The sequence below is a fragment of the Hemicordylus capensis genome, chromosome 5 (genome assembly GCF_027244095.1).
Source record: "Hemicordylus capensis ecotype Gifberg chromosome 5, rHemCap1.1.pri, whole genome shotgun sequence".
NCBI classification, from domain to species: domain Eukaryota; kingdom Metazoa; phylum Chordata; class Lepidosauria; order Squamata; family Cordylidae; genus Hemicordylus; species Hemicordylus capensis.
Genome location: NC_069661.1, coordinates 168456382 through 168469277, shown reverse-complemented (window position 1 = coordinate 168469277; position 12896 = coordinate 168456382). Strand labels below are relative to the sequence as shown.

At 43.4% G+C, this 12896-nt stretch overlaps 1 protein-coding gene across 5 annotated transcripts in view; it reads left to right on the top strand.

Moving 5' to 3' along the window:
• The window catches only part of CPED1 (cadherin like and PC-esterase domain containing 1), a 182892-nt gene that overhangs the window by 77237 nt on the left and 92759 nt on the right, over nt 1–12896 (top strand). For all 5 annotated transcript variants that reach the window (XR_008308678.1, XM_053256489.1, XM_053256488.1 and 2 more), the window contains 6 exons: nt 2687–2826; nt 3794–3863; nt 4660–4827; nt 7490–7594; nt 8318–8487; nt 12256–12312. Coding sequence is in view for 4 of the 5 variants with exons in the window: in XM_053256489.1 (XP_053112464.1) it covers nt 2687–2826; nt 3794–3863; nt 4660–4827; nt 7490–7594; nt 8318–8487; nt 12256–12312 (710 nt within the window). In the remaining variant the exon portion in view is untranslated. The remainder of the gene's footprint in view (nt 1–2686; nt 2827–3793; nt 3864–4659; nt 4828–7489; nt 7595–8317; nt 8488–12255; nt 12313–12896) is intronic.

The window sequence follows — 12896 nt, the reverse complement described above, 5'->3', positions numbered from 1 at the left end:
ATCTGTTTTAGAGTATTTTTTCTTTTCTCCTTTATTTTGCAAACAATTGTGTAAAACTTGAAATGTATTCATTTTTTGTTATTCAGAGGCCCCTCATAATGTGCAGCCCTAAGCTGTAGTTTACTTAGCTTGTGCCTAAATCCAGCACTGAGTGCATGGAACCTCCATGTTCAGCTGCAGTGAATACCCGTTGCTGGGGAACAGGAGAGAACTATTGGCACTGTGGGAAACAGATTGTTGATTTTAGGTTGACCTTGGGTCTGATCCAGCAAGGCTCTTCCTATGTTCTTATGCTCATGCAGTCAGTCTTTCCTACCTCTTCCTTCTTGTCACAGCCCCTTGCACCACCAAAAACTACTCCTAAGGGCCAGGGGATGCTCTGGAATAGCACTTGAAGTGGCACAGGGTGCTGCAGCTGGGGAGTAGAAGTGGTGGAAATTAGAGATGTCACCCCTTGTGCTACTGGAAATGCTATCCACTCACACTAGGAGCTTTTGGATCCCAGCCATAATGTTTTTGTAAATACAGGCACTCCCTGAATTACAATCATCGGACTTACAAACACCCATACTTACAAACAAAGCTCCATATCATATTACCAACTTACAAATGCCAGCCCACACATACAAACAAGCCATCACTCTTGGGAACTATATGCCTTCTGAATTATTAACATCTGACTTACAAAGGAACTTTTGGAATGCAACCCATTTGTAAGTTGGAGGCTTCCTGTATACAGGACACATTTTTCAATTCAGTCACCCAACATGATTGCACCATACTGAGAATGCAAATCTGTTGAGCTGTGCAGAGTGGAGTAGAATAAATACCTTTAGACTTTATCAAAGCCTTCAACATTTCACCAGTGTTTTTTACTTTTCATCCTGATGCCAAGATGCTACTTTTCCAGCCTCTTAGCCCTTGTCGTTGTTGTAAATCACCAAGAGATGTATGTAGGTTTGGGGCCATATACACAAATAATAAATAGATATTATATGTGTATAATATTAGGAGATTAGGAAAGGAGAGCTGGTCTTGTGGTAGCAAGCATGACTTGTCCCCTTAGCTAAGCAGGGTCCTCCCTGGTTGCATATTAATGGGAGACCCGATGTGTGAACACTGTAAGATATTCCCCTCTGGGGATGGAGCCATTACTCTGGGAAGAGCAGAAGGTTTCAAGTTCCCTTCCTGGCTTCTCCAAGATAGGGCTGGGAGAGATTCCGCCTGCAACTTTGGAGAAGCTGCTGCCAGCCTGTGAAGACAATACTGAGCTGGATAGACCAATGGTCTGGCTCAGTATATGGCAGTTTCCTATGTTCCTAAATAATAAACACTGGTACAATCAGTTCCGCTCATGTCCAGTAGATGGAGGTAGTGTGTTAGATTCTTTATTTTATACAAGCTGAGTGTAATATTTTCAGAATGGGTTCCTTCTTACTCTCTGCTGGCTCAGGTTTAATTTATAGTTGGAGAAGCATACAATTGTAATGAAGGAGTGGAGAAAAGGAGCTTTGTTGGGATGCTAGCTCTGTGCTGGAAAGGAAGACTGCAGTCTATACATTTAACAATAGCTGTGATTGTCATGAATCAACATAAATGATGAGTGTGTTTATAATCTACACCCACACACATATACACATACACACACTCTCTATACACTATACCAGATCTTTTTAAATAACTGCTGCTATCATTCCTGCTGTATATTGCATCTGTCCTCAGAATTTTGTGATCCCAGTGGCATCTGGACATAGGAGCACAGAGAAGCAGAGAAGGCTGGAAACTCCGAGCTGTTGCTTCTCCAGCTGTGTCCTATTTCCACAGTATAGGATTGGAGTCTGCAATCAGGGCATAGAGGCAACTAGAAAAGCACTGTGAGTTGGAGTAAGGGGATTATGTGAAATTTAAGGTTTGGATTTAAATTGAATGCATTCAGTTGCCTTGGGAAATCTCAGTTGCCTTGGGAAATCTTCAGTTGCCTTGGGAAATCCCCGCCCCCCGACCACCACCACTATATCATATCATCATTACATATTTCTCACTAAGAACATACTTCTTCACTAAATGAGAAGATGATTTGCTGTCCCCAAAGGGCTCACAATCGGAAAGATACACAGGGGAGATACCAGCAACTGCCCCTGGAAAGGATGCTTATGCTGGTTGAATAGGAACAGGAACAGTTGCTCTTTCCTTCATCAGTATAAAAGAGTCACCACTTTTAAAAGTGTTTCTTTGCTCAGTTAGGATCTTAGGACCAAAGTTTAAGCCTAATTGCAAGATTCTTGTGAGAAAACAATGTTAAGGGCTCTTGGACTGCACCCAAAGGACTGCTATTCACTTTGTAGTAAGATGTGTCGAAATGGGATCTCTCCTCAGTCCTGTATGGCAAATTGTGCAGAAGGGAATTGACAGTTCCTTCTTGTGATCCCACTGGGCCATCGAGGAAGGGAAGGGATGCTTACAGATGGGTTTAAATATATAATTGTGTTTCTGTTTAAGTGCAGTTCTACGAGTATGTTGCTCCTTACTTTTTATGGGGAGATGCAGCCTATCCTTCCTTTCTGCCATAAGAAGGCAGGAGGAACACAACTGGATTAGGCCAGAGGCCTATCCAGTGCAGCATTCTGTTTCCAACAGTGTCCACTCAATGCATCATCCACACGTGTTTGGCATTGGTTTTTTACAGTTGCAAACCGTTTTTGAGACCTTCTTGAGAGCCAGCTCCCCTCAGCAGACCTTTGACGACATGAAAGAGGCAATAAGCAAACTCTTATTGGTTACGGAGGTTTTCAGCGAAGCACCTTCATCTGGACCAAAGCCCTGCCAGTAAGTGGACTGAAACAAACTGCTGAGTTTTCGTAGGGATTCTCTTTGGAATATGAGGCTGTCACGAACCTGGCTCCCAGTAGACCAAAGTAGCTCTGCCTTTGTGGACTGCTATTGACTGATCAGATTCTAAAAAGTAGGCCCAGTGGCAGTTAGCTCATGGAGGCCATTGATGAGGTTGTAAACAAATATGTTGTTGTTCATGTAAACAAGTCTCTTGGCTCTTGTATGACGCCAACGCTGGGCAGCGGTTTAGAGTCCTGCCTTGATGCAGGGCAGGGGCGTAGCTAGGGAAGAGGAGACCCCTGCTTACCCTTCTCTCTAGTGGCCCCCCAGAGTGACGGAGATAATGAAGAAAAGGGGGATTGCTGGGGCCGGAGGTCCCCCAAGAGCTCAGAGGCCTGGATTCTTTGAACCCTTTCTCTCAATTATAGCTACACCCCTGATGCAGGGGCAGACAGATGAGAAGGACAAGTCCTTCACTGTTACCTTTGAAAACAGAAACAGGGCCACTCTGGGCGAAAAGAACAACAACCACCCTTCAGTGTGAGAGCCATTTCTCACTGTGTTGACCTCCACACTGTTCTGTGCTTTTCTCCGTGCTGGGAGGACCTTTTAAGAGAAATAGAGCCTTTGTAGGAGCTCTCGGAGGAAGGCACTGGGAAGGGCTACACATCCCAGCATCCCATGCATGCCTCCCAAGATGGGTGCAGGGGCTCAAGAGGGTACTGTTTCCCTTAAGGGAGTCCCCTGGTGCTGGACAAAGCATAGTGTTGCACAGTGAAAACTGTTGTCTGTTCATGGTGCAAAGGGGACTGTGCAGAGTATTCGACTTTGGCCAGAGCTTGACACAGGCCCAATAAACAATTAATCAGGGGCCCGCACTTAGGGTTGATGGAGGCTGCCACTGGCGCTGAACCTTACAATGAAGAACACTGAGCTATTTTGATTTCTTGCTTTCTTTTAGATGCAGTTCATGCTTTCAGATGCTAACCTTTGACATTGGGTTCAGCTCTCTGCATCCAGTTGTTCTTGAAGTAAGAAATCAATTCCTTCCTTAAGGTCTGCAAGGATCAGTGGCATTTGTGGCACTGTTTTTAGAAAGCATGTCAAATCATGGCTTTTTACCCAGGCTTTCATATGATTGTCTCTACTGCTGCTGCTTGTATTTTGTACTGTTTTTATGGTTGTGTGTTTTTTTTAAAATCAGATTTGTTTTTATATTTTTTAGCTCAATGTTTTAATGTGTCTTTTTTATAATCTTGTTTTTAAATTTTATTGTGAGCCACCTTGGGATTTTCTTAATGAAAGGCAGCGTATAAATTTAGCAGTATATAAGTAAAATAAACAAATGTGCTGTGTGTTCAACAAACTACAAATTGTGTCCTGGGTGGTTAATGTGGGCTGGTGATGTATAGATGACTTCAGCTATTTACCACAGATATCCCTCCACCCTTCTGGAACACCTCTTTATTGCATCCAGGGGGGTGGGGGCTGTTCATCCAAATGGCCCCTCTATTCACACTCTACGTTTCTTGTCTAAACAAACATTTAGAGACATGTAGAAGGGCCATTAGGATGAACAGTCTCTCCATGCAATACGGTGTGCTGTGAAGGTGTCAGGATGTCCACAGAGGATGTTATGGTGGGCACACTGTCAGCGCACCCCTTCATTAATCGTGTGGGTGGGGACAGTATTGCCCAAACCAGCCCCATCATGTTCATTATCCATTTTCTGTTCTGATAGATGGTTCCAGATAGAATCTTTTTCATTTCATGTGTATAGGGTAACAGTGGATTTGATCAGTTTTAATATGTCAATAACTCTCCTAGGTCCATGGACATTTTGACTTTCAAGCTGATGAAGATACAAATTTTCAGGACCAAAGTTTTAAACGCACTCTTCTTGAAGATACTTTCAGAATCCTCTTGTCAAATCTGTCTTCATCCTCTACTTTCTTTGAGGCTCTACAGAATGTGTACCGATCAGCAGGGATTAAGGTTTGTGTGGATACACCAGAAGTTGTCCAAGAAGCACTGCTTCTTAATTGCAACAGCCATTCACTAATTCCACTGGGCCTTGTGCACCTGCTCTGTGCCAAGAGCAAAGCTGTTAGGGTATGTTAAAGCCGAGTATTGTATCGCAATTCCACAGGAGTAGCGAGAGCCCACAGAATTTCTGAGAATCAATGCTTTCATTTCTCAAGCCTTTCTTGCGCTTGTGGTTGCAAGGTTATGCAGACCTGGGGAGACCAGGAGCAGGTCTGAGACTCATAAGTGCCTTCCCTTCCCTCATTGTGCACAGGACGAAATGTATGAACCTGCTTCCAAGCAGAAACGCAGGCCTTCTCTGGATCTGAAATTTACAGGCTTTGCCAGTGTGTGTGTGTATAGGGATGTACAGTACTATTTGGCCCTGTGTGTCAACACTGTTCAGTGAATTTCACTACTTATATGCATTTTATATTCACTATACTTAAGTATGTCAGTATTAAGGCAATACTTGCTTTATTCAGATGTCCTTTAACATGATGTAGGGACAATGTCTTGAAAGGTAGGGTGGAAGGATATACCATAGATAGATAGGTACCGGTAGATAGATAGATAGATAGATGGATGGATGAAACTATCTCAGAAAATCTATGGCTGTATTTTGTCTTAAGACTGCATTTTAATTTATAGCCATTGTTTGCCCCAAGGTTGTGTTTGAATTGTTTTTGTTGTTTTTTTAAAAAAAATCTGTATCTCACTTTAATTGGTCCATCTGGGGGAAATATAAGAAATATTGTGATATTTTCCGTATTGAAATATTATGATATTTTATATATTTTACAAATAATATTTCATAAAATTAGTTTTCCCAGGGTAATTAATATTCCAAGTTCAGCATTAGTGCCTACTTGGTACCAGATCTTAGTACATGCTAACGTGTTAGGAGGTTAGGAGTGGTCTACAGATTTGTGGGCTCCTTAACCCAGAATTTCCCCTCCTCGCCTTTTTTCATTAATTAATTTGCCACATGAACTCTATTATTGGATGAATGGGAAGAGCCAGTAAAAACATTAGCTGTTTTTGTTTGTTCAGCATAGCTGAGTACAGAATTGTATTACAAAAAGATATGTAAAAATAAAGTTTTCAAAATGCATTATTGAGAAACAAGAATGATTTTGCTTTCTACTTTGAGGATTAGTATAGGAACATAGGAAGCTGCCTTCTACCAAGTCAGACCATTGGTCCATCTAGCTCAGTATTGTCTATACAGACTGGCAGCGGCTTCTCCAAGGTTGCAGGCAGGAATCTCTCTCAGTCCTATCTTGGAGATGCCAGGGAGGGAACTTGAAACTTTCTGTATGCAAGCATGCAAGTGCTCTTCCCAGAGCATCTCCATCCCCTAAGGGGAATATCTTACAGTAGTCTCTCATTCAAATGCAAACCAGGGTGGACCCTGCTTAGCAAAGGGGACAATTCATGCTTGCTATAACAAGATCAGCTCTCTTCCCAAAGGCAAAGGCTCCTCATTCCTTGACCTTCAGGAAAGGTCCACCAGTTTGTGGTCTCCTTCCACACATGCGCCCCCCCCCCTCACACACACAGAGGTGCACCTAAGCAATTTTGGACCCTGGACCTAAAGGCATTTGGAGGCCCCGCTTCTCTGCAAATTAAGTATCTTCATGCTCTGCTGGGCAACCACACCAACTGGGACAGACTAAAGAGGATTTTGGGGGGTGGGCAGGGGCTGTGGGGGCCCTGGACTTCGGCCCTGAAGTCCAAGGGTAAGAGCACCTCTGTGTGTGTGCGCACACGTGCGCACACACACGCACACACACCCCTCCCAGCCTTCCTCTGACACATTTAGCCATCATTGGACCAACCATCATTAAAGGTGACACTGGCAGCATTAACCACAGTTAATGCTAATAGGAGTTTTAACCCATGGTTTTTTACTCTCTTCAAACACTTGATCCACCTTTCTCACAAATGAAACAATTTAACCGATTCTCTGGCTAATGCAAGCATTCCAGACCTATGACTAATCTAGCTCACAACTGCTAAAGCATATTGCTCTTCACCCAGAGCCCGATTATCCATTGTGCCCACGATGATGTTCAGGGTTCCAAAAATGCAATGAGTTCTGGAAGCTGCTAAAGTATAGTTTATGTGCTCATCCTGCTGCTGGTCTTGCATTCCTTTAAATTCCTCACAACTCAGAATATGATTTCTGTTCTGTCGTTATATGTAAAAGACAAGCAGTGGCTATCTTTCCAGGGCAAGGAAATAGAAATTACAGACAACCAACCAATCTAAGAAGCTAAACAGCCAGGCTAGAACACGTTAAGCCTCCCTCTGTGTATATATTTGCATGTGTATATCTGATGCCTCCAGTCCTAAATCCATTTCCTTGAAGTCCCGCCACTATACTGTACATTTCAGTTATGCGGACCTCCCCCTACATACATACCCACACATCTGCAGTTTGGAGTGGTACAAAATCCTTGCCATTCAGTTCAGCTGATTATATAAAGGGGTCTTTTGACCAGAACACTAGAATATCAGCAGCAAAGAGCTCTCTGGGGTTCGATTTAGAACATGCTTCAGCACAGAGGTCCTTTGTTATTTTATCTGGTGAGATGCAACTTGCTGATCTTCTGCTTTGCTTATACAGGATGAATATCACCAGAAGGAATCTGATCATTGTCTCACTTTAGAAGAATTAAATCCACTGATCAGTTTTGTAAAAGAGCTTCAGAATCTCGGGCAATTTGAATTGGTAAGTTACATGCATTGGTTTGCTTTGTAATACAGCTTTATGATGTAATACAGCTTTATGATTTTCCACATACCTTTTGGTTACTATGGTATTTTATTCAGTCTGATAGGCAATAAAATATAAAGTGATTAAACAAGTACACATTGAGGATATTCTTACGATCACCAGAAAGCAGGCTAAAGGAGCCTAGCCCGCTTTCTGGTGCTCGTTGGAACTCATGGACAAGCCCTGTGGTTCCAGGGCAGCTAGCCCACCTAAATCTCCCTCCCCATAAACAAATTAAACAAAGTTAGCGAGCGTTCCATTAACCTCGTTTATTTGCTTGTGTGCCACCACAGCGTGTGGCAACACATGAGTAGACCCCTGACCAGGAGGCTACAAGCAGCCTCCTGGTTCCAGGGGTCCCCCCAGAATGCCCTGTGTGCTTGCATGGGGCATCCTAGGACTTCCGAGGGCTGAGCAGCTCCTAATCCCTGCAGCCCCCACCTGCTCTGTGATGGAGCTGGTAGTCATGTTACATGTTACATAGAGCTACATGTTTGATCATCTGCAGAGAAAGCAGGCTAAGCCCACTCTCCCTGCAAACCACTGCTAGGCACTTCACACCACTCGTGTGAAGCGCCTCATTGAATGTAAATTGCACACAGATGTAAAGTACAAAATGCTTATCAGTGTGTAGATATCTTTGCTAATTTGGTCCACATTAACTTTCTTTCTGTTCAGCTTTTTCCATCTGCTGCTCCTAAGGTCAGTTTTTTGCTGCATGACCTTTATCGCATGGTGAATCCAGAGAGAAGACTTGACTCAATCCTGAATGTGCATTGGCTTCTTTCGAATTTACTTGAACAGTTGCAAGTCATTAATAAAGTCGCTCACACTAATCTTCCAGGATGGTAAGATGACAACTTGATCATCTTTAGGGTTTACACGTGATCAGGATGATTCTATTAATCGAGGTCTATTGGTTTACTGTATATCCAGATGCTGAAAGAGGTAATCAACTCTGAAAATCAATAAGTGTGTGTGTGTGCGCGCGCGTGTGGTGGCTGGTGGTTCCTGGGATTGGGGGGGGGGGGCAGGCAGGGCAGGTGATGGATGGAGCCACAGGTAGTGAGAGGTGGAGCCAATTGTGGGCAGCTGCAGAGGTGGATCCATGATTAGGTGGGTGCCTTAGTAATAACTGGCAAAGTGTAGATTTACGTCTAATGAGTGGGATCAAAATACAAATACACACACAAGCACACAAATCTCAATAGCTCATCAGCAGATATACAAAGAAATAAGGAAACATCAGTTGCTTTATAGAGCTTAACAGGACTACAGTAGTGTGTAGATTTGTATCTAACATGGCAGGATCAAAACACAAGCACACAAACACGTGTGTGTGTGTGCACGCGCACACACACACACAGAGATGAAAAGAATTATACAAGCCACAAGTAGAGCACAGACCAGCTACAAATGGCTGCTTCTGTGGAGAGTAAATGCATTCTGAAGTCACCAGGGCAGCTGTGACTACCTGATTATTTCAAAAATGAATACTATTAATTATAACTAACAACAGCAAGAAAGAACTCTGAGCCAGAGTGGTACAGTGGTTAGTGTGCTAGACTGGACTGGCCTGGACTGGAGGAAATCCAAGTTGAAATCCCCATTCAGCCATGAAACTCACTGGATGACTCTGCGACAGTCATTTATCTCTCAGCATAACCTTCCTCATAGGGCTATTGGGATCATAAGAACATAAGAACAGCCCTGCTGGATCAGGCCCAAGGCCCATCTAGTCCAGCATCCTGTTTCGCACAGTGGCCCACCAGATGCTGCTGAAAGCCACAGGCAGGAGTTGAGGGCATGCCCTCTCTCCTGCTGTTACTCCCCCGCAACTGGTACCCAGAGGCATCCCGCCTCTGAGGCTGGAGGTGGCCTACAGCCCTCTGACTAGTAGCCGTCAATAGACCTCTCCTCCATGAAGTTATCCAAAGCCCTCTTAAAGCCATCCAGGTTGTTGGCTGTCACCACATCTTGTGGCAGAGAATTCCACAAGTTGATTATGTGTTGTGTGAAAAAGTACTTCCGTTTGCTGGTCCTAGATTTCCTGGCAATCAATTTCATGGGATGGCCCCTGGTTCTAGTGTTATGGGAGAGGGAGAAGAATTTCTCTCAATCCACTTTCTCCACCCCATGCATGATTTTATAGACCTCTATCATGTCTCCCCACAGTCATCTTTTTTCTAAACTAAAAAGCCCCAGGTGTTGTAGCCTAGCCTCATGAGAAAGGTGCTCTAGGCCCTTCATCATCTTGGTTGCCCTCTTCTGCACCTTTTCCAGTTCTACAATGTCCTTTTTTAGATGTGGTGACCAGAATTATACGCAGTACTCCAGGTGTGGCCGCACCATAGTTTTGTATAAGGGCATTATAATATTAGCTGTTTTATTTTCAACCCCCTTCCTAATGATCCCTAGCATGGAATTGACCTTTTTTACAGCTGCCGCACATTGAGTTGACACTTTCAACAAGCTGTCCACGAGCTGGGAGGATAAATATAACCATGTGCACCACTCTGGGCTTCTTGGAGGAAGCACAGGCTATACATGTAAAAGTAAATAACTCTATATAATCCACAGGTAAAGCAGAGACCAGTTACACAAGTGGAGAACAATTGTATTCTAAAGTTACAAGTGCAGCTCTGCCTGCCTATTTAAAAAATGCATTCATAAATAACAGAAAAATCATGGGTTTTTCAATGATGCTTGCTGCACCTATGAACCATCTCCTGTAACTTTGAGGATGCCATGGGAAACAAAGATGTATGGGGACACCCTCTCCCTACTCTATGCCTGCTGAACAGCAAGGAACAATTTTTTTTTGTAGAGATAACTTCCTTGATCCTTGCCTAATGAACCAGAACAGCCAATGTTACATATACTGGTTATTACTACTACTACTACTACTACTACTACTACTACTACTATTATTATTATTAGTAGTAGTAGTAGTAGTAGTAGTTTTATATTATTGTATTGCTGGTCTACGACCGAAATAAAGTTTTACTTACTTACTGGTCATAATCCAGAGAAAAACCTGTTTAGCTCTCTGCATAGCAAATGGATTTTTAAAATTATTTTCCTTCCAACAGAATCCATTCCTTCTCTACACACACCACACCCACATGGAAAGCCCCTTCTGCAATTATTTGAAAAGCAATTTAGACTCAGAAATCCATACATATGCCCTAAAATGGCTTCTGGCTTCTTATGCCAGTTTCTAATGTAATTAATCAAGTCTTACAGTTTGCTGTTCCTTCCAATGTTACTTCCAATGTTTTATGGCATATCATTTTAGGAATGAGCCATAATGCTTTGCATACAGATCAGAGAGCAAGGAAGAAAAAGCAGAAGTTACATTCCTCTCCTCCAAACAGCAAAAGATCAGACTTATCAATAGCCAGCCTGCCTACCTGCTCTTTAACCAAAATGGTGATTGGATTCTTCAAAGCAACTAAAAGAAAAAGACTTGCCCACCCCCTGGGCACTCTGATTGACTGCCTGAGGATCCAATCAGCCAGTCCCTCTCTGACTGGTTTATAGGGAAGTCCTAGGACCGCCAACTTTGCAAAAACAAAAGTGAGCATGCTTATTGGCTCCTGCCTTATTAATATTGATATTTTGAATACCTTGGGCTTTTCATTTGTTTTGTGCTATCATTGCCCACTCTCACTACTCTTAAAGCAGCAGCAGGCTGCAGGCAAGAGCAGCAGGGGACAACAGATGAAGGCAGTAGGCACAGAAATAAATGAAGCCAGAGACAACATGGCTCGCTGAGAAATTTAAAGTGAGCACCACCCACTTTGCCCATAGATAAGATTTGCTGTAGGTAGGTAGGTAGGTAGGTAGGTAGGTAGGTAGGTAGATTATAGGGAGGGAAACATAGTTCTTCAGAAAGTACGTCTATCAAGTCTTTTTTTAAAGGTGTAAATAAATAAGAAATATCACAGGATGAAGCTTCCTCTATTATTCCATAAACGGAATTTCTGATATTAGACCAATATTTCTTTTCACTGATGTCTTTTCATTTCTATTTCATAATATTAGACTACGATTTCTAGGGAAGGTTAGTCCTCCTTAAATGCTGAAGCTATTCTCACAAGCAGCAAAAAACAGGCTAGGTAAGTCCAGCCCAGTTTTTGCTGCATGTGAGAACTGCCGGGAGCTGCGGTGTCGAGCCCTTTTGAGTAGCCCGCCACTTAACCCAGGTTTTGGGCTAAGTGATCGTGTGTCTGCTGCAGCTGCTTGCAGTCGCAGTTGACACACTCGTGGGGGAGGGGCCTCCCAGTAATGCACCACACGCTTGCGTGGTGTATTATTGGGGCTTGGGGGGGCACCACGCGGCAGCACCACCCTGTGCCCGACCCCCGGAGCTGCTGCGTGAGCCGCAGGCGGCCTGCAGGAGAGCCGCTGCTCGTCTGGGTGGGCAATCCTCCTGCCCAGGGAGAGGTAAGGGATCGACCGCAGGGAGGGTCGGGAAAACCCAACCTCCTTTTGGTGCTTCACACTGCTTGTGTGAAGTGCCTCAAAGTGTTCCTGTTTTGCAGCCTTTTCAGCAGTATGAACTGTTTTCATACTTCCAGTGACTTATAAGAATTCTTTACACTTTTTAATAGGCGAAACAAGGATTCCAGAAACGTATCTCGGATAAAAGCCAGATGGTCAAACCTTAGGTGAGAATGACGTGTGCATAAATGGCAAACTTGTAAAGCACAATCCATCGCAGGAGAACTACTTCCAAAGGAATAGTGGGCACAACCTCCATCCCTATTATCAGGCCTTCTGCAAAAATCTCATGTAAGCCCTGTTGAAATGAAAAGGGACTGCACAGTAGCAGGTCTTGAGGAACTGTATTGATTCACTTCTGTGAACCAATCTTATCATTTGCAGTGATAATTTAAGAATTTCCTGCCTAGAGCCGACCAAAGGTCTATCTAGCTCTACCCTTAATGCCAAACAAATATATTTGTCCAATAATAACCCGAGAAACTTTCCATAAAGATTACCCAATTTGTTTCAAATATTTCTGCCTTGCCTTATTTACAAAATACTACCTTTTTCATGCAATGCCAAAACCAAAATAGACATTTCAGTGATCCATCAGCCAAATATCAGGAGAGTCCCTAGGCTAGCTTTTCAGTTTCTCAGCATAAACATCTTAGCCACTAAGCAGCACTCATTTAACCATAATTGCTGCTCATATGTTAATCCCCAGGGTGTGGGGGAAACCCCAAGGATAGCTTGCTTAGATGAAAAA